Source organism: Cheilinus undulatus, linkage group 7 (assembly GCF_018320785.1).
Source record: "Cheilinus undulatus linkage group 7, ASM1832078v1, whole genome shotgun sequence".
Lineage (NCBI taxonomy): Eukaryota > Metazoa > Chordata > Actinopteri > Labriformes > Labridae > Cheilinus > Cheilinus undulatus.
Genome location: NC_054871.1, coordinates 2,077,795 through 2,100,666, shown reverse-complemented (window position 1 = coordinate 2,100,666; position 22,872 = coordinate 2,077,795). Strand labels below are relative to the sequence as shown.

At 38.9% G+C, this 22,872-nt stretch overlaps 1 protein-coding gene across 2 annotated transcripts in view; it reads right to left on the bottom strand.

Annotated features, from left to right (window-relative positions):
* The window catches only part of patj (PATJ crumbs cell polarity complex component), a 207,865-nt gene extending 186,122 nt beyond the window's left edge, over nt 1-21,743 (bottom strand). For both annotated transcript variants that reach the window (XM_041791897.1, XM_041791898.1), the window contains exons 1-6: nt 21,694-21,743; nt 15,546-15,605; nt 15,282-15,460; nt 8,586-8,795; nt 8,358-8,497; nt 4,105-4,285 (exon numbers count right to left, since the gene is read on the bottom strand). In XM_041791897.1, coding sequence (XP_041647831.1) covers nt 4,105-4,285; nt 8,358-8,497; nt 8,586-8,795; nt 15,282-15,460; nt 15,546-15,567 — 732 coding nt within the window. In that variant the 5' untranslated portion in view covers nt 15,568-15,605; nt 21,694-21,743. The remainder of the gene's footprint in view (nt 1-4,104; nt 4,286-8,357; nt 8,498-8,585; nt 8,796-15,281; nt 15,461-15,545; nt 15,606-21,693) is intronic.
* Nucleotides 21,744-22,872: the final 1,129 nt, after the last annotated feature.

Genomic DNA, 22,872 nt, shown 5'->3' with positions numbered 1-22,872 from the left:
TAACAGCTTTCATACCAGACACGAGTTTGTTGCATGTTGGTTTTGTCTCCCTGCTATCAAAGCTCTGTCATTCCTCCTAGTTTTACCTCAATAAAACTCCCTACAAGTGACTGGATTCAGAATACACCGCTTTCCACATTTTATGCAAATGACATTTTTTCGTTTATTTCCTAAATATTTATGCAAATGACAGAGTATTTTTCAAGTCATCAGCCGTTAGAGCATGATTCAAATATTACTGAACAAACTTCATAATGATAACTATTAGTTTTTTAAAAATAAAAACCTCAAAATGCACTGTTCCACATTATTAAGCACGACAGAGTTTTAAAAGATTTTATAGGTTGTAAAGAACTGAAGATGGTCATTTGTTGAATTTGCAGCATTAGGAGGTCATATTTACCGACATCAAAGCAATTTCAATCAAAAACATCTTAACAGGCCAAGTTCCATGTTAACATAGGAGCCCTTCTTTGATATCACCTTCACTATTCTTCATTCCATTCCATTGAACTTGTGAGTTTTTGGAGAGTTTCTGCTCTAATTTCTTTGCAGGATGTCAGAATATCCTCCCAGAGCTGCTGTTTTGATGTGAACTACCTCCCACCCTCATAGATCTTTAGCTTGAGGATGCTCCAAAGGTTCTCAACAGGGTTAAAGGTCAGGGGAGGATGGGGGCCACACCATGAGTTTCTCTCCTTTTATGCCCATAGCAGCCAATGACACAGAGGGATTCTTTGCAGCATGAGATGGAGCATTGTCATGCATGAAGATCATTTTGCTACAGAAGGAACTGTTCTTCTTTTTGTACCATGGAAGAAAGTGGACAGTCAGAAACTCTATATACTTTGCCGAGGTCATTTTCACACCTTCAGGGACCCTAAAGGGGCCTACCAGCTCTCTCCTCATGAATCCAGCCCAAAACGTGACTCCGCCCCCTCATTGTTGACGTCACAGCCTTGTTGTTCTATTCCAGCATGTCTGTGGCCGAGAGACCACAGAAGGACTAGAAAGACATGGTTTGCTGAGTTCACACAGAGTCCTGACCTCAACCCCATCTTGCACCTCTGGGATGAACTGGAATGGCGATTGTGAGCCAGGCCTTCTGGTCCAACATCAGAGCCTGACCTCATAAATGCTCTACAGAATGAATGGACACACATTCTCACAGAAACACTTAAGAATCTTCTGGAAAGCCTTCCAAGAAGAGTGGAGGCTGTTAGAGCAGCTAAAGGGGACAGACTTCATATTAAAGTGCAAAAATACAATGTCGCTACAGTCCCTGTTGGTGGAATGAGTAGGTGACCGAATACTTTTGTCCATATAGTGTATCACTAGTCATCCGGTAATTGTTTGATTTTTTAAAAACTGTTTTACTACTTTATAGGCCTTAACTAAAGCACCTTTTTTTCTGCATTTTACCAGTAACTGTAACTTCCTCTGGTAGCCTTAAAGCGAACTTTCTTCTGTTTTTGTTTGGTCCTAACGACTCCGTTCTCTCTCTCTTCATTGCTTCTGTAAACTGACTCCCTCCAGTATAAATAAAGGTCGCTCTTACCTGCGACCCTTCATCTCAGGATAAACCCTGATAACTTTGCTCCCGTCCCTCCGTGTCTGTACTCTCTCTCCCCTCCTCCCCACCGGTCTGTGACTCGCCCGTCATGTCGACATTCATTGATCGCCTCCTCTCAGACTTAAACACATATTGTCAGGAGTGACGCTGCGAGCGGAGCACTAACTTGATTTCTTTAAAGGCTTTAAGGTCGTAAAAATCATCCGAGTCAAAGTCAGCAAAGACTTACGGCTCGTCATAAACACGAGGTCTCACTCCGATACAGAAACGAGGCCTCAAAGTGACCTCCACTTATGATTGACGCCCTCGCTTCCACGCTCGTCCTGAGTGACAGCCAAGCTACATGATGACGAGTGTGTGTGTGAGTGTGATATACTTCACACCTCTGCTCTTCTGCAGGTTTAGATCCAACCTTTACACCTGAATTAACTTCATCCTGAGTCGTAAACAACAGGCAAATGTGCAGACTTCAGTTTTTCCTGAAATGATAAACGCTGAGTGTTTGATTTTTGCCCGACATGCAGCCGATAACGGTTATTTTAGCTGAACAGCAGAGCTCTTTTATAGTGATACTGAAACTTTAACAGTCTGGGTCGTATAACTTTAGAGATCTTAAAAACATTTTCTGACAGATGCTTAAGGTTTACAAATTACACTTTTCAGTTTCTCTAGATCCATCGTAGATAAATTTTACCATCAAAGTGAAGTCCCACCTGGAGTTACACGCCATCTTTGATTTTTATAGAGATGCACCAATTGTAAAAATCAGGGCCGATAAAAATTACTTTTGGTTTTGACTAATAGTGCACCGATGCATCAGTGAACAGCAGCATTGGCTGATGGATGCTCTGTGATTGATCATCAGCCCACTGGCAAAAAATATGACGTGCCAATAATGTCTGTCGATGTTTGTCACACGTGGAAAATAGACAAATCTTAAGTGCATGCTGTGAGAGAAAATGCTGAAATATGACTGTTAAATTTAAATGTTTCAGATCATCAAACACTATTAATCCAGAAATCCCTTAAATAGAAAAACAACACATCATAGCGCCATCTAAAGAAATTCAAGAACAGATGAAAAATAAAGTCACTGACATCTATCAGACTGAAAGGGTAACAGAGGCATTTCTAAGGATTTGGGACTCAAGCTAACTACACTGAGAGCCATGACCCACAATTGGAGAAAACTGGGAACAATGATGAACCTTCCCAGGAATGGTTGGCCTACCAAAATGACTCTAAGAGAACATGTTCGACTCATCCAGGAGGTCCCAGAAGAACCCAGAACAACATCTAAAGACCTGCAGGCCTCACTGACTCAGTTAAGGTCAGAGTTCATGATTCAACAATCAGACAGAGACTGGGCAACAACAGCATCATGGGAGAGTTCCAAAGTCAAAACCACTGCTGAGCAAAAAGAACACAAAGGCTCGTCTCACATTTGACTTAAAAGCATCCTGATGATCCCTAAGACTTCTGGGAGAAATTCCTTGGACTGACCAGAAAGAAGAGGAACTTTTGGAACCCTAACCCTCGACAGTTTCACCCACTTTTAAAAAAGTTTTTTAAAAAATGGCCCACTATTCAGCAAAAATGGGGGAAAAAAGCCCTCACAATGGAACATTCCATCATTTGCCTTTGATGATGTCATCCCTTGAAGCCATCATCTTCAAAGGATGACATCATCTTCAAAGGACGACATCATCTTCAAAGGACAACATCATCTTCAAAGGACGACATCATCTTCAAAGGACGACATCATCTTCAAAGGATGACGTCATCTTCAAAGGATGACATTCACTCATACCAACTGTCAAACATGGTGGTGGTAGTGTGATGGTCCGGACCAGGACCTGGACCACTAGAACCATGAATTCTGCTCTAGCAGAAAATCCTGAAGGAGAATGTCCGTCCATCAGTTCATGACCTCAAGATCAAGCACTCCTGGGTTATGGAGCAGGACAATGATCCCAAACACACCAGCAAGTTCACCTCTGAATGGACTAAAAACTACATGAAGGTTCTGGAGTGGTCTAGTCAAAGTCTGGAGTCTGGAGATGCTGTGGTGTGACATTAAACAGGCCTGCATGCTGGAAAACCCTCCAGAGTGGCTGAATTACAATTCTGCAAAGAAGAGTGGGACAACATTCCTCCACAGAGATCAGAAAGACTCACTGACAGTTATCACAAATGTTCAGTTGTTGCTGCCAAGGATGGAACAACCAGTTATTAGGCTAAGGGGAGATGACTGTTTCCCATAGGGCCAGGTAGGTTTGGATGTCTTTTTCCTTAATAAATGAAATCATAATTTAAAAACAGACTTTAGTATTTACTCAGGTTGTCTTTGTCTAATATAAAAAATATTTTAAATGACCCGAAACATTTTAGTGTGACACCTGCAAAACAAAAGAAACCATAAAGGAAGCAGATGTATTTTCAAGGCACTGTAAGAACTAAAGACCAAATACAACAGCAATAAAAAGATGTTTTTAAAATATATTACCATGGAAACTTGAGTCATTTCTTACCGTGCTGATGATGGCAGTGGGTGGCGATGATGTCTTCAGCTGGCGGTCCCGGGCCACCACCAGCTCCACGGCCTCCCCCGGCTGCTGCAGAAGGTTCAACGCAGTCTGCTGGCTGATCCCCGGCTCCAGAGGACTCCCGTTAATCACCAGGATCTGATCCCTTTCCTGAAGACGTCCGTCCCTGCAGCCAACAATAATATATTCTTAACAAAATGGCTGATAATTTATGGACACACCATTGAAATAGTTAAAATGAATCTTTCTTTGAAACTTCCACAAACAGCTTGTCATCATTGCCATACTGTAACTGAAATGACTCGGTGTGTTACAGGTAAACAGGACTGGCTTATAGATGTGTTTTATTGTTGTGTGGTAAGTTAAATCAGAAATGTCCCACAGTATTTTAACGGGATAAACTGCTCCATTTAAAGTAGAATTCCTCATGTTTTAGTCCGCTCAGCAGTGAGTATTCGTGGCTGAATGCACAGATAGGCAGTAATTTAACAAAGAATCTATAAGGAGAGCTGGACAGTGTCAGAGGTGAACTCCTATTCATCCCTCTAAATGCTGCTCACTGGAGCTTGAAGCTGTAAACACAAATTACTGGAATATTCTGGATAGCTTTGGCATCAACTGCTCATAGAGCAGCACACATATGTTCCCTTTAACATGGACTCCAACCCTCCTGCTCTCATATCCTGGATGGTAGCTTTGTAAATGTTGATGTAAAAGGATAAAACTTCATAGAATTATAATCCCTAACCCTTTCAGATGAGTGAGCTACACGGACTTTAGTGTTTGAAAAGTTTGTTTGAGTTATGTTGTTTATTGCTTGTAAATAAAACTTATCTTTATTTAAACTTGGATTAAACTGAGCAATAATTAATAACTGTTTTTTAACACAAAAAGAAGTCCAAGGCACTGATGCTGTCCAAACCTGGTCTGATCCTCATCATATCCCCATGTCTAATGCTTTTTAAAAACAGGAAATAATGACAACATACCGCAAATCTCATCTATGCTTTAACTATGAGAACTTTTAGATCTACCTCCATTTTTAAAGTTGGGGATATCGTTCCTAATGTTTCAAAAGTCACTGTAAAAGTTTTCCTCTGGCCGATAAACAGGATAAAGTGCACCCTTTGGTGCTTTCAAGGTGGACAAAATTGGTCAAAGTGCCTCTGAAGTGCCCTCTAAATAGACAAAAGTTGACAAAGTTCCCTGTTGAGTGCCCTTTCAGAGTACAATATAAGTGTTTCTAGGCTGCCTTCTAAATGGACAGTACATGATAAAGTTCCCCAGGGTTGTGTGCCAGTGGACAGGGTGTCCTCTCAGTGGACTAAACCATATGTCCAATGGTGGAGAAATGTAATGAAAAGCTACAAGCTTGTGTGTGTAAAGTTAATTCTCACTGACATTCTCTCCTGTGTAATTTTGTTAAATCAGTGGTTGACTGGTTTGTAATTCCTGACTACCTAGTCTAGTTAATGTGTAGGCTTCAACCTGGATCACCTTTCCAATATTCAAATATAGCCAAACACCTGTTGGGCTGTCTTATAAAATTTGATCTCTACATTTTTACAGCATGTTTCATAATGCGATTCTCTGAATAGCAAACATTTTTTTCTTACAGATTTATTTTGGGTATTTTTGTGCCTTAATTGATAGAGGAGGGCAGGGGGTAGAGTTGGAAATAGGGATGAGAGCAGGGGGAGAAATGCAGTAAAAGGCCTCAGGCCACTAAGCCACCTGCACCCCAGCAAACATCTTTTAAAATAACTGAGTTAAATGTCTGCATAATTCACATACAGGTTTTTAAAGCTATTCAGGGTGAATGAGGACTTGTCCACACAGAGAAGAAAACTATATATTTCCATTTCGTTTTGAAAAAGGAAATGTCCACTTAAGCACAGAACTACTGAAAAGGACTGAAAACACTGTAGTATATATGCCAAGCCTGTAAGTGGCATTGTAACGCTGCCACAGAAATGCACCCAAAGAGAGAAGAAGATTACAGAAAACTGCCCCAAAGTTTTCTCCTGCTTCTCCTTCTGGTTGTTGTAATGGAAAATTGTGTCTCAACCTTGTAACCTTATATTTACCCAACCTAAACCTTTGCCTTTTCTGGAGAGTAATAAAAACACTGTCTGACCAGCTGTTCCCCCCTTGGGGAAGTTTCAGGGCAATCAAGTGAGGTAAACAAAAGGATCTTTGATCTGAGGGTTTCTAGCCCAGGAAGGGTTAAGTGTGGATATACATGTTTGCTAACCTGACACGCCAGATGGATGTGTTTCACTATCGAGCTGAACGTGCGCAGCTACTGAGGAATAACACGAAACATGGCAACCAAAGACATGCAAGTACTCGACTTTTGCCGTTTTTGAAAAGAAAACAACTCTCTGCTGTTCTTTGTTCTTCTTTAAATGTCATCAAGTTCTGACAAAACTTGCGCTTTAGCAGCATCAACACTAAGCTCTTCCGCCATAACTGCACCGGCCTCTTGTTGCTGCTTGCTTACGTCACGACTCTGCCGCGCCTGAGAGTACTGCCCCTCGACGCTGATTGGTCCTGTCACTTTCTAACTGGGCCCAAACGGTTCAGATGGGAGTTTAGCAAGATGGCTTCGCCAGTGAGAAGCAATGAAACAGGCGTATCCATCTTCTTTGCAAGGTTATGTGTCGACCTAGTAGGGGTTAAGCCGGGGAACAGGGATTTTTTACAACGTATTTTAAAATCTGTGTGTAACCTGAATTGTAGGCATGCAGATGAGTGTTGTAAACAGGATTATAAAAGAGCAGTGGACGAGAGGTTCGGGGCACATTCTGCCATGGCCATGTGGTCATGGTTGGTGTGTCCACCTACAGGTGTCAAAATAAATCCAGAAAGTTCCTCCTTGCTGATTGTTGTTGGCATCTTAATTTTCCTGTCTTTTTAGAATTCCTACCACATTTTTCTCCGTGGATCTAAGAACATCTGGTGTCTGCTGTTCTCAGTGGTGGTAAAGGAGCATCAAATTTTGCAGCAAAAGCCATAATAAGCTCAGTAGCTTCTGCAGCATGAACACAACCCTGTTAATGCCATTGTTGTTTTGGTTGGACTAGTGCATGCGGGCTAAGTGGGCTGCGCTATGTGTGACATAATCGTTTCATGAATGATGCGGTTGGTTGTCCACATGGAGACGAAACGGTAAGCGTTTACAGATTTGTTCACTCCGGGACCCGTTTCAAAAAGTAGCGTTTACGGCCTCCTTAAATGCTGTTTCTGTGTGGATGAAACACCGATAAGACAAAAAACTTTTGCGTATATGGGCCTAAAGCTCCATGTTTATTTGCATATGAAGAGGAAAAGTGTTCACTGACATTGGGATGTGACGATAAGACCAGGTGTGAATAGCTTAGAGCTGTATCACATTGACTTGTAAATAGTTTTTCTAGTCACCTGACTACTCGAGGAGCTGTTGCAGGTCACATCTACCCATTCACTCCACATCTACACACTAATTCTCTAGGTCAGTGATGCTCAACGTGTGGCTCTTTTATGTCTTAATTTAAAACATTATTCACCCAGAAAACCTTAAAAAGGGAAACTTTGACCTCAGAAATTATCCATTGCAAGTCACTTTATTCAGTTTGTTTCCCACACTTACCCAGTTGGCTTTAATTGTCAACTTTCAAATCTGTCTGTATATTTCCATTTCCCTTATTTGCAATTTTTTCCACTTTTAATCCATTTTTACTGCTTTAATTCCACTTCTGTCACTTGTTTTTGCCACTTTTTGCCCTCTCTTTTATTCTGCTTTTTACTATTTGCATTTTTTCCCCATTTTTGCCACTTTTCACCGATTGAAGCTGCCTTTTACCATTAAATGCCACCTTTTTCCCAGCTTTTTGCCACTCTTTGCTGTTTTGTTGCCCATTCCCCACCATATGCTGACTTTTGCCCCATTAAGTCACTTCCTACTCATTTGTTGTCACGTTTTTATCACTTTTTGACCATTGTTGCCACCTGTAACATTTTTGTCCCTTTTCACCCTGTATTTGACGTTTTATGCTGATTTCGCCTCTTTTCACCCTTTTTTGCTGCTTTCTGACCATTTTGCCACCTTTTACTTATTTTTATTACCACTTTAACCCATTTTTGCCACCTTTCACCACTTGGATCGCGGCTCTTGCAAAGGTATTTTTCAACAATTTGGCTCTTTGGAGTAACACTGCTCTAACGTTTGTGCAACTTGTTGTAAATAAATTTGAAACCTGTGTGCGATGCCTCCAGGTTGGATCTGTTTGACGAATACTCCCTGACTGCTGCTTCCTGCTGGATTCAGACCGACCACGCTGAAGCCCAGACCGCCAGAGAGGGGCCGGGTCAGACTGACCACCTCAGTGTGACGGCCCTGCAGACACAAAAAAATATTCATGCTAACACCAAACAGAAATATAGGGTTTGTGTATTTACAGGTGTGGGTCTGTGTCTCTGCCCACCTTAGCGGCAGCCTGGATCCATTTCTGCAGGACGTTAGAGGAGGGTGGAGTCTGATGGATGGGCGGAGTCGAGCCATTGGTCAGGATGGAGGAGGAGGCAGACAGGGTGGGCTGGGCCGAGCTGGTAGGCTGATTGATGGCGCTCATGATCAGCTGACCCTTTTTGGAGAAGCTGATGTCACTGCAGGCGTCAGGAGGCATGCTACTGAGCTGTGGAGGAGGAAGAGGAGGAAGAAAAATTAGTCACAGAGAAGCTGATACATGTTTTAGGTCTGGTTTGGAGCTGCACAAAAAACACAAGATGTGCAACAATACAAAAAAAAAGACTGCAAAAGAGATGAGAATGACTTTCAGGTTTAGCTTGTCTACAAATATGATTCCCTAAATCCATGATCCTAGCCTCCTCAGACCCTGCATTTACATATGAGAACATTACATGTTGGTTTTCTTAAGACACACTCATTGTTTCTACAATTTCAATTTTGGTAACCTTGCAAAGCAGATGGATACGCCCGTTTCCTTGTTTCTCATTGGCGAATCTATCATGCAAAGCTCCTGTCCGAACTGTTTGGGCCCGGTTAGAAAGTGACAGGACCAATCAGCGATGAGGGGCAGTACTTTCAGGCGCGGTGGAGTCGTGACGTAAACAAGCAGCAGCAAGAGGCCGGTGCAGTTATGGAGAAAGACATTAGTGTGGATGCTGCTAAAGTGCCAGTTTTATCAGAACTTGAAAACATTTCTTCATTAAAAGAACAAAGAACAGCAGTGAGTTGTTTTCTTATCAAAAACAACAAAAGTCGTGTACTGACTAGGGGTGTAAAGGTACTTGTATTTGTACCATACCGATTCGGTACAGCCTCTCGGTACGGTACAGACACGTACCAAACAGATACATGTCGAACGAAGCTCATACACAGACAGAAAACCAGAGAACAACTCACCGTCACACTGTCCTAACAACCACACAACCACAGCAAACGACAGCAACAGCCTGAATATTCCCATATAAAAGAGTCCTGTTTAGGAGCACTTTGTTTGGTTGAACACAGCCAGGAACATTCTAGAATAGTCATGTGGAGACAAGGCCACCTATGAGGGGGGATAAAGGGGAGAGCTTTCTTGGGCCCATCCAAACTGGGGGCAAACTAGGTCAGCAAAATCCTGGTTCATTCTACAGTTAAGTTGCAATAACCATATTTCATATTCAATCTGAATAAAAACAATTCTTAACAAAGCAACAAATATCTTTCAGTGGATAGTCTTCTTAAAAATCTGCATCATTTTTTTCTTAAAAACAGAGTTAAAATGGATTAAAAATAGTTAAATGGGTTAAAATGGCACAAAAAAATGGTGGAAAAGGTTGTGAAATATGATTTTAAACGTAGAAGAAAATGGTTTGGCTGCAATAAAATACATAAGAGAGGCAGCAACAAATGGCAAAAACAGGCATAAAAAGTGGTGAAAAGGGATTAAAGTGTCAGAAGTGGGTGGAGGGTGGAAATTTTGGTGAAATGGGTTTAAACTGCAATATGGGTTAACTGAGGCAGAGAACTTTGCAGAAGTGGGTAAAACCTGCAAAAATGGGCATAACAAATATTCAAATGTAATTAAAATGGGCAAAAAGGGGTAAACATTGGTTAATATCCATAACAATGGGTCAACAGAGACAACAATAGGCAGTAAGCAGCAAGAATTGAATTGGAAGTGGGAAAAACAGTCAGAAAAAATGTTTAGGAAACAGATTAAAAATGACAAAAATGGGTTAAAATGAGCAAAATATGGTAGTGAAAACTGACAAAAATGGGTGGAAAGTAATAATGACAAAATTGGGTGGGAAAAAAACATTTAAAAATATTCTTTGTTTTTTGGTCCCGACCCCAACGTTGAGAACCACCGCTCTAAAGTATGAGGTAAGCTTCAGCTCTGCTCACAGTCAGCCGGTAGACACGTCCTTCAGACTTTTACTTTGATACTGTGACGATATTTCAGAGCTGCAGCTGCAACATTTTTGCAGGAAACAATGAACAGCTCTTCCCATTTTACCAGAGGCTTCCTAAAAAGTATTTGCACCTCTATAGGGGTACAGAATCCACATGTCTGCTACCTCTGATGACGAGAAAGAGAGAGCAACACATGCAGAAACAGAAGAGAGAGAGGGGTGCTCTTATATGCAAGGACGTTGTCGACAATAAAGAAAGACATGGAGGTAAAAAAAATGAAGCAGAAAGGCCGGGGGGTAAGTGGGGAGGAGAGTGGGAGAAAAGAAAATCAATAGATTCCTCTGCAGGCTCTCACTCTCTGAACAGGTAATGTATTAATGACCTTTACACTCACATTGTGGAAACTTATCAGTCTGCGGCTTATTTAGGCCGGGCTGACGGAGCAGGATCCCGAGCCATTTCATCAATACCGCCTCGACAAGGCCGTTACTCAAACCGAGACACTAGATATTAAAGCTTGATAGATCCGCAGAGAGCCGGGGGAGGAGGGGGGAGGGGAAATAAATAAAGAAAGAGAGAGAGAAGTCCCTGCTTCATATACCCTGGGCCGGCTTCCACCCAGCATTCATAGACTCAGCTGTGACCTTCGCAGCACTTAGAATATGAAGCCCAGCGTCAGTTATTGCCATTATCTTAATTTGGCCTGCAGATTGTTTATTGTAAAGGCTCGGCGTCAGAGTGAGCGCCGCCTGAATACAGATGGAGATGAGGAGGGGAGTCAATGTCCCGGCTCAGCCCCACTGACAGGTCACCGTGTGGGACAGGAGGCAGCTCAGCGCTGGGACTCCATAGGCTGTCAACATGTGGGCGGAGTCACACATGTCAGATCAGACATGGGGCTTTAATTAGACTGCAGAGCGTTAGACGGTGCTGGTTAAACTCCTGTTATACATGTCATTACAGTGAGGGAGGAGGAGGAGAAACGGCTGCTGATGTCATTAGAAACAATAAAAACCTCCTCACTCAGGTCTTTAGGTTTATGTCTGTTTTAAAGGGTTAATGCTAGTCACATTTAAATGCATGTAAACATATTAATGCACATTCAGAACCATACATAAGGCCTCAAAGTAAGGATCGACCGTCCTCCCAGAGACATTGCAGCGTGTGCTTTGGACTGACAGAAGAGAGAAAAGCATTTTAATGCTGTGTTTGTTACAGCAATGCCTCTCGTGTCTTACGTCCTGAGAGTGACCACTAAATTCAACATACTCTGCCTACATCTTGCAGAGCTGGAGACTCGAGATCACAGGAGAACGATGAGTTCATGCAGGAAGTGAATGTAAACATCAGGTTATTTTGCCTCTCTGGGGTTGACAGGTCGCTCATATTGACATTATTTCATGGTTTTCTTTTGCTTGTATTACAGCTTTAACCTGACATGCCAGATGGATCTGTGAAACACATCCATCTGGGAAAGCTTCAACAGGAAACGCTTGGGGATGAACGTTCTGTCTGTCACATCTCTACGGGCCAATCAGAGCAACAAAACATGTGACATAGCCGCTATCGAGCTGCGTGTGCGAGCTACCGAGGAATAACGCGAAACATGGCAACTATAGACATGCAAGTACTCAACTTTTGTCGTTTTTGAAAAGGAAACAACTCACTGCTGTTCTTTGTTCTTCTTTAAATGTCATCAAGTTCTGATAAAACTGGTGCTTTAGCAGCATCCAGGCTAAGCTCTTCCGCCATAATTGCACCGGCCTCTTGCTGCTGCTTGTTTATGTCATGCAGTCAGCAGTACGATGTCATCAATGCTCTGGACATGGACGCCATGATGAGTACGATCTACGCATGGCTGGATAACCCAGTGAAGTTTGAGAAATCTCATGGTGTTAATAACACCCTGGACACTGAGATTGTCCCAAAGTCTGACACTAAGGAGGAGGAGACTCACATCCTTATTGTGGAAGGCTTTCTGCTTTACACCTACAAACCTTTGATTGACATGATGAATGTTACTTTATTTACATCCCTTATGAGGAATGCAAAAAGAGGAGGTGCTCTAGAAACTACAAGGTGCCAGATCCACCTGGCCTGTTCGATGGCCACGTCTGGCCCATGTATTTGAAACACAAGAACATCACGCTGCAAAGATTTCTACACACATGGAGTAGATCTCTACATTTTACTAAAAGATGATTTTTTACCACAGTGTAACCGATTTACCTTGTATGGAGGCGATCAATATCACAATTTTCTCAGTCCTCCTGCAGACCTCCCATGTCATGAACAAGCCTGTTCCACCTAACGGCTCATAAATGTGAGCCACTTTTATAAACTAGCTCCTGTTTGAATGCCAGTTTCCTTTCCTCATCCCGTGTCCTTATTTAATCCACATTTAAAGCCAAACTGGGACCAAATGAAGAGCAACCAGCTCTACTGAGCTGAGCCACATGATCTGGATCTCTACAAAGAGACGAATTTCCCATCACAATGAAAGAGACTGGACAGATATCAGCTGAGGAAACACAGTTCAGATCAGCGTTTAAAACCATGACAAAACTATACCGAACTAAACCAGACCGCTTTGTGGAAACGGACTGTACAAGAATGTTGAATGACACCGCTCATCCAGACTTTAGTCAGAGGCTTTTCTAATTCCTACCTGCTGCTGCTTCTGCATTAGTTTTTTAAAACTTTTGCCTGAATATTCTACTACTTTCAGGACACAAAGTACACTATATTATTCTGTGAATTTCCACCTCAAAAGTTTGGTCTTTCCCCGAAAGTTCACATTTCTACATCAAGGGCATTGTAGACCCAGTGACAGACTTGTGACCTTGTGTTTGTGACCGAGGATGAGACATTATCTTAACATAGTGATGAATCACTATCAAAAGTCTGTGCATTGTGTTGTATTTTAATGTTAAACAGATACGTTGCAGGTTTTTCCTGCTGTTTGGATCAATCTGCTCTATGTGGACTGGCATGGTGAGCACCAAAAACAGACCTGGCACATATTTCAAGTGGAGCAGGGTGGGATGGAGTTCCTGGGACGTGCTGGAGACGGACCAGAATGCGTGTAGTTTAATTGCAAAAATCATAATCATTATTATTCTGATTGGTATTGAGATTAGCAGTGAGAAGCTAACCAGTATTACTACCCTTACAGGTAAAATGTCTGCATTGGTATTGGTTTTTGTAGTAAAACTGAGAATGTCAGCACTCAAAAATGGTCTTTTTTAAAAGGTTTTATTAGGGTAAGGCTCAACTGACGCGTATCGACTCACGGTCTTCTTCAGCATTCACAAAACTGCTTAAAAGGCAGTGTTAATTTTGTTGACTAATCATTCTCGTTATAATTTTCGTTAATAGCCTTTTTCCCCTGACGAAAACGAGACACTAACAGAACAAACACACATGGACAAAAACTAAAACAAATCAATTGACACTTCAGTCAACAAATAAAAACGAGATGAAAATGTTTGATAGAGACTTTGTCCAATCAGACCTAATCTCGTATGTAGAAAGTAGGGGCAGGTTAGGCATCCAATCACAGCTACTTTGGCTGTGTGGAAAGGTGGGATGAGATACGGGGAGAACCAATCACAACTCCTTTTGCTGCATGGTGGCGGGGTAAGTCGGGGAGAGATCCAATCAGTCAACTAAATTTACTGTAAATTTCGTCGACTAAAATGTTGGGAAGTTTTGTCAACTGAAACTAGACAAAAACTAAAACAATTTAGATGACTAAATTATGACAACAATTAAAAGATATTTTTGGCAAAAGACTATAAAACTAAATTAAAAAGTGTTGTCAAAATTAAGACTGTCAAAAGGACATTTTTGAGTGCTGACGTTCTCAGTTTTAGAAAGTCTTTTTTGTTGTGCACCATTTAGAAGTTCATTGTTGGGAGGATGCTCCTTTTTTGCTTTTTTTATGGGTTTTTCTAGTACCATCAACACTTGTCTAAATGCATGTGTTGTGTTTTAGTGCTCAAGGGCATAGACAATGATACCACCAGCCTAACAAAGCAGCTCAGTCTGAGACCTGTCATCTGCATGTTTTTCTCTGACACGATGCAACAGCCAGGTAACAAGCCAAACTCCACCTGTTTGTGTCTATGGGATTAATGTTAAAAGCACATTAATGAGGTAAAAGGTGTGTCCTCTCTTCCTAAAGTGTGTTGTCTGTAATAACAGCAACATGAAGCGAGCGTTTGCTTTAAACAGCGTCTCCATCAGCCTGTCTGCAGCTCTAATACGAGCTGGTTTGTCTTTAGCCCAGCGCTGCAGCGACTCATATTAACACAGCTTAAATAAGTGTTTAAAGGTATGTTGATAGCATTGATCTGCTCGCCTTCGGTCCACGATGATTCAAAGAATCAGGCTGTTGTGATAAAGGAGGTCAGAGAAACACCTGTAGAAGCTGTATTAGCATAAAACTGCCGACACCACAGCTAAAGCTAAGTTAAATAAATGATAAGCATGGTACTGCCGACAAATCCTTCACAATAAAAGTCTCAAACATAACCACCAGGATTACCATATTTTACTGAGGGCATCACATCTGCTAGGAGCTGGGTCTGAGACTTATAGGTTTAGTTATGCCTTAAATGCTAGCAGAGCACAACTTTGTCATAGTTTAGAACTTCACTTTCAAACCTGTCTACAAATGAAGCTACACAGAGCTGGTGCAGCACGCTGCTGTTGTCTGAGCTTTAGCATTACAGACGTGGGTTTTTTGTCTCACCTGGTTCTTCAGCTGTTTGATGGAGTGCTGCAGAGTCAGGATGTGGTTGAACAGAGGACTCTGCAGCGTCTCCTTCAGGTTCCCCAGGGTCTCACTGTGGGTCCACTCCTCCCTCTGCGCCAGTTTGGCCTGCAGACGCTCCAGAGCTCCCAGTACCTGCTGACGCTCGGCTGACGACACTGAGGATAACAGAGCATGTACTCAGACACGTATGCATCATAATAACTGTGATTAAAAGGGTGAAGAGCTGAAGAGAGGATTTACCTGTTGGAACATTTTCAAACATTGTCGTTCCTTGTTTTCTGTCGGTTGTTCTGGATCAATCTGAACAAAAAACAGACAAGAACACTTCTTTTGTTCTCATTTATGTCAGAGACTGGCCAGCGTGAAGGATGAAAATCAAAGGTGTATTTACTAAACAGTAAAACACATTTTTGGATTCATGGGTTAATTTTAAACGAGGGAGGAAAGCTGTCAAAAGTGTCCTTCCTGTTTAACGCTGTGAGCTACTCAAAATCATTCTTGGTTTGCTTGCAGTCTAAACTAGGAAGGCCTAAATACCGTGTGCAGTGGTTTCTGACATGTGATTGGCTGAACAGTTGAACAAGTATACCTAATGAAGTGGTTGGTGACAGGAAGTGTCAGAATTATCTGTATTTAATATAAGAGAAGTCAATTAAAGGAAAGATACAAAAAGTTTGTAGAAGTTAATCCATGATATTAAAAAAGGAAATTAATTTTAATAAAGAAAGGACTTATTTAATACTGATTAATGCAGGGGTGTCAAACTCAAGGCCTGGGGGCCAAATTCGGCCTGTGGAATGATTACAAGATCATCTCATATTTGTGTTATAACTGGCCCACCAGTATGAGGTCGGCAGATTTCCTCCAGTATAAAAATGTAAACTTCAACTTGATTATTTAAAATATCCTTGTAAAGCCATAAAAATCTGAAAAAGTAAAGAGATTTCATCTATTTTATCTAATTAGACGGGAGAGGGATTTACTAGTCGGTTAAACTAATCACAGATCATTTGTTATGAACACAGGCTTGTAATCCCGGTCTATAATGCCCTTTAAAACTGTAATGAACCTCCCGCCACTAGAGGCCGCTGTAGCGTCAGTTAATGGTCACTGCCTTCCTGTCTGGCACTTCACCGGATGTAAACATGAGAAGCTTAGCGGTGGCTAAGCTGTTAGTGTGTAGTTGGAAGACCGTGGTAAGTTGGCAGTTTTCTGAAGTAGTAAATGGAAATAAAGTGTAAAGTGGGCTGTCGAGGGTTGGACTCACGTATGACTACTCACCTGAAGTGAAAAGAGGCCAAATATCAAAGCACAATATTAACCCACGCCCTCCTCGGGCATTTTTGGCCATTTTTCTCTCTTTTTTTTAAATTTGTGATCATTTTGTCAGTTTTACAGCTTATGGCATGAATTTTTACAGGAACTTTTCTTTCTAGTTAAATTTTTGAAATCCAGCATGTTTTACTCTTAAATGTCATTCATACTGTCTCAATGAATTGTGTATCCTCTGGACACCTTCAAGGCAAAAATGTACATGTACAAAAAAACTTCTATTAAGTCAGCATACAGCAGTATTTTTTTCTACTTTTTTCATAAATCTCTTAAACAACTTCAGACCTGCTCAAAACTACCAAACATTCAATCATTTTCAAGATTTTAACCCTTTAAATGCCAGTTTATTTGAATATTTTCATTTTTTACTACAAAAAACACAAAAAGTGAATTATTTTCCATAAAATTAATAGTGAAAAAAAGGGGCTTTGGTGCTGATGAGAGTCTTGGATGGGTCAAAGATTAGCAACAAAACTGATTTCATTGCACTTGTATTTTTTATGTAGTACCAGCTTTAACATTAGGGCACCCTCTGGACACCTTCGACATGTTAAAATAAAACTGCTATTAAATCAGAATACATCATTTTTTTTTCTTACTTTTTTTTCATGAATCTCTTTATAAAGTTTCTCTTAAATAGTTGAAGACAGCACTAACAACGCTGATCTGATGCACACAAGTGCTGATATTCTTTATTTACATCCTTGTTGGGAACCATTCACCGCCTCTTTCAGAGACACAGACGTTTCTCTCAGATATTCAGACTTTTAAACCTGCATCTATTTCACCAGACAGGTGTAAATGAGAGTACTACGGTGGAGTATTAGGGCCACATGAACAGAAAAAAATTAACTTTTTTTTTTTTTGACATTTAGAGAATAAAGTTATTACGAGAAATAAAGTCATAATATTACAAGAAAAAATGTGTAATATTACGAGCATAAAATATGACGATAAAGAAAGTCTGCCAGGGCGCCACCTCCATTAAAATGAGCAATGTTGAGCATCTTGTGAAGCTATACTTTAGCATCGGTTTCACAAATAAGAAAATACTTCATCTTTTGGCACATCAACATCAAATTACTATCAGAATCAGGACAATACTCTGTCGTAGATCGGCGGCGCTGCAGCAGACTGTTTCTTGTAGTATTGTATTCTCGTAATATTATGACTTTTTTCTCAAAATACTACGACTTTTTTCGAGTGATGTTACGAGTTTTTTTCTCACAATATTACGATTTTATTCTCGTAATATTACAACTTTATTCTCATAGTATTACGACTTTTTTCTCATGATATTACAACTTTATTCTTGTTATATTACGACTTTTTTCTCGCAATACTACAACTTTATTCTCGTAATATTACAACTTTATTCTCATAGTATTACGACTTTTTTCTCATGATATTATAACTTTATTCTTGTTATATTACAACTTTTTCTTGTAATATTACGACTTTTTTCTCATAACATTACGACTTTATTCTCATAATATTACGCCTTTTTTCTCATTGTACCACAACTTTATTCTCGTAATATCACAACTTTTTTCTTGTGGTATAACGACTTAAGTCTCGTAATATTACGACTTTATTCTTGTAATATTACAACTTTTTCTTGTTGTATAAAGACTTTAGTCTCGTAATATTACGACTTCTTTCTCATAATATTACAGCTTTATTCTCATAATATTACGACTTTATTCTTGTAATATTACGACTTTATTCTCGTTATATTACGACTTTTTTCTTGTTGTATCATGACTATTCTCGTAATATTATGATTTTTTTCTCGTTGTATTACGACTTTATTCTCATAACATTACGACTTTATTCTCTTAATATTACGACTTTTTTCTCCTTGTATTACGACTTTATTCTCATAACATTATGACTCTATTCTCATAATATTACGACTTGTTTCTCATTATATCACAACTTTATTCTCATAATATTACGACTTTTTTCTGGTTGTATTACGACTTTATTCTTGTAATATTACGATAATTTTTCTCATATAACAACTTTATTCTTGTAATATTACGACTTTTTTCTGTAGTATTATGACTTTATTCTTGTAATATTACGACTTTATTCTCGTAATTAGGGATGTAAGGATACATCCTAAATCAGCCAAAAATCGATATAAATAATGGGGGATTAAAATCGATACAGCATAATATGTGCTTTGACACTCTGCGTAAACAGTTGGGGGTGCTGTTTGTTTTTAGTGACGCTTGTTTTGACGTCATGGTCTCTCCCGCTGACCTGAGTTCAACTCACACACTTCGACTACGTCAGGTACATTTACTGCAGTCATGAGAGCGGCGGATGAAGACTTAGAGGTGGTGGACGTCCCGTTTAGTTTTAAGTAAGAGCTGTGGCAGGCTGTGGCAAGTCTGAGTTAAAAAAGAAAAAAATCTGGATTCGAATGGTATGGTGGACCCAATATCTGGATTCAGATCAAATTGTGGGTTGAGTGTATCCTTACATCCCTACTTGTAATATTACTACTTTTGTCTCGTTGTATTACGACTTTATTCTCCTAATATTACGACTTTATTCCCGTAATATTACAAATTTTTCTCATTGTACCACAACTTTATTCTCGTAATATCATAACTTTTTTCTTGTGGTATAACGACTTTAGTAATATTACGACTTTTTTCTTGTTGTATCACGACTTTAGTAATATTACGACTTTTTTCTCATAATATTATGGCTTTATTCTTGTAATATTACGGCTTTTATCTTGTACTATTTTGAACTATTTCTCTTGTTATTACGACTTTCGTCAAGTAATATTACGACTTGTTTCTCGTTGTATCATGACTTTAGTCTAGCAATATTATGACTTTTTCTCATAATATTACGTCTTGATTCTCGTAGTATTATGACTTTTTTCTCGTACTATTTTGACTTATTTCTCGTAATATTACAACTTATTTCTCGTAACATTATGAGGTTTTTTCTCTTTATATTATAACTTTATTCTCATAATATTACGACTTAAATCTCGTAATATCACAAATTTTTTCTCATAATATTACAGCTTTGGTCTTGTAATATTATGACTTTATTCTCGTTATATTACGACTTTATTCTTGTAATATTACCACTTTTTCTTGCATTAAAACTTTATTCTCGTAATATTACGACTTTTTTCTCTAGTATTACGACTTTATTCTTGTAATATTACGACTTTATTCTCGTAATATTACGACTTTTTTCTCATTGTATTACGACATTATTCTCGTAATATTACGACTTCATTCTCGTAATATTACAAATGTTTCCCGTGGTATTACAAATTAATCTGCATAATATAACGACTCTTTTCTCATTATATTACGCCTTTATTTTTGTAATATAACAACTTTTTTCTTGTTGTATTACGACTTTATTCTCAAAACATTATGGCTTTATTCTTATAATATTACGACTTTATTCTCATAATATTACGACTTTTTCTCATTGTATCACGACTTTATTCTCATTATAGTATGACTTTTTTCTCTTTGTATTATGACTTTATTCTTGTAGTATTACTTTTTCTCACATTATGACTTTATTCTCGTAATATTACGACTTTTTCTCTAGTATTACGACTTTATTTTTGTAATATTATGACTTTCTTCTCATAATATTACGACGTTTTTCTCATAACATTATGAATTATTCTTGTGGTATTACAACTTAATCTTCGTAATATTACGACTTTTTTCTCATTGTATTACGACTTTATTCTTGTAATATTACAACTTTTTACTCATAATATTACGGCTTTATTCTTGCAATATTAAGACGTTTTTCTCGTACTATTTTGACCTATTTCTCGCAATATTGCAACTTTATTCTCATAATATTAAGAATTTTTCTCATAATATTACGACTTTATTCTCGTAATATTACAAATTTATTCTCGTAATATACAAATTTATTCTTGTTATATTACGACTTTTTCTTGTTGTATCACGACCTTATTATTGTAATATTATGACTTTTTTCTCGTTGTATTATGACTTTATTCTCGCAATATTACGACTTTTTTCTTGTAATATCAAACATTTTTTTAATATTCTTTTATTTTTCATTCTCTTCGTGTGGCCCTAATATTCTGTCGTAGAGTACAATTTAGAGATTATGACATTATCTGGAGTTTTCAGGAATTTAAAGATTAAATTAGTTGCCTGTAGAGCTTCTGTTTTTGTTGCTGTAGTATCAACACAAGGATTCATATCGTTTAATTCCAGCTTGTCTCTATCAGAGGTTAAACATTTGTGCTGTGCTCTGACATTACTGTAAGCTCCTCCTCTCTGTGTTTTCAGGTGTTATCAACCTGTGAGCTCAGTCATCAAGGTATGTTTACACAGGTGAGAGGAGGACAAGATTATCGAACAAAGTTCACAACATCCCCTTTAGTGTCCATCAAACATGGAGACAGAAACCAAAGCGAAGGTCTCACCACCACAGCTCACCTGTAGGCTCACCTGAAAAACCAGGAAGTGAAACTCAGCAGCTCAGAGGGGAGGGGATGATACCAAAGGTAGAAACGAATAAAAAAAAAAAACAAATATCCTCGCTTTTAGGTATCATAAACCCCCAAAGTGAGTATCAACGGTTACGGATAAAACCGGTAAAATCTGTATAAGGAACCTCAGCAGGTTGAACTCGCAACAGGTGCATCAAACTTTGACAAAGGGTTAAAACAAACTCTTAAAAGGGCTAAAACAACCTAAAACACGCATTAATAACTAATCAACGAGAGGAGACTTAAGTTCAATGTGTTTCATGGGGTAAATACAGCATAAACAGCATGAAAAACATATTTAGGTTAAAGTCGCCAGATAACACGGTCACTCTTTACACCCTAACACCCTCCGCTAACGGTCGGCTATCCGTTAGCATGCTAAAGTAGCTTATTAAACACGTCTGAGACGCTCTTTTGAATTGGCTTTACTTCGGGCTAACACTCGAAGGTTGTCGCCTAAAGTCAGAGTCCAAAGCACTGAAAAGAGAGAGATTTAAAAAGGTTTATAACAAAAGTAAAACTCACATGAAGTGGATCCAGTTTGGCACTAGTGTCGCTTTAATGCGGCCTTTCGGTGCTGTCGGAAATAAGACCGTTAATGTAGGTTCTGAGATTTCGAAGTGAAAGTTTACCATCAGGTGAACAGCCTGTGTGATGTAAAATAATACAAAACGTGCTCTAAGATGTAAGTTCTTAATTATTTGATAAACATATAACATATATTTTTTAAAAAAAAAAACATGTTTGTGAACGGCATCTTGTCATCCAAACGGTTTCTCTGATGGAAGAATGAAAAAATATAATAATTCTAAAGAAGAAGAAATATTCATTTCTTTGGCAGAACGTTTATATAAAATTACTGACTAAATTCAAAGTTTCAGCCAATTTTAAGGTGAAATTCTAGTATTTGACATTATTTAGGCCAACAGATGTAAAACTGATTTTCAGGACAACACAAAGCAACAAAAGGACATACGTTATTGTAACAAGCCACATTTATCTGTTTGGGTAACACAGCTTTTTCTTTCAAATTTTAGGGGAAAAAAACTTGGAAATCTAAGATTAACGTCAGAAATCTGAGATTACAGTGGAAAATTTGAGATTAAAGCAAGGGATGTGATTAAAGTCAGAATTCTAGGATAAAATTCAAGACTCTTAAAGTATTCTCAGAATTTGGAGAATAAAGTCAGAACTCAGAGATTAAAATCTAAATTCTGATATTAAAATCAGAATTCAGAGATTAAAGTCAGAATTCAGAGGTTAAATCTAAATTTTAAGTTTAAAGTCAGAATTTAGGGAAGAATTTTTTTAAAAGTTGGACACAAAAAAGAAAAAGATCCGTGGCAGCAAAAGTTTTCCATACATCTTAATGTCTTCATAACTGTTGGTCAACCTTTTGTCGTTTCATTTAGAACTGACTGAGTTGCTGTTGTGAAATCTGATGTTTTTGACTGCGCTTTATAAATTAATATAAATTTGATTGGGTGTTTAAAAATGAAAATTTCTTCCTAATGGCACATACTAATAAAGAAATTTAAGCTTTATAAAGTAACATCAAAGCTAAAATTCATATCAAAATTGAAAAAATACACTTTTATTCCTCCGTGTGGGGTTAGAAAAACCTTTTGGAAAAGTTCCTGGTATAGATCTCTGAATTCCCATTGTTTTTGTGGTAGGGAACGCACCATCCAGTCACGTGACAGA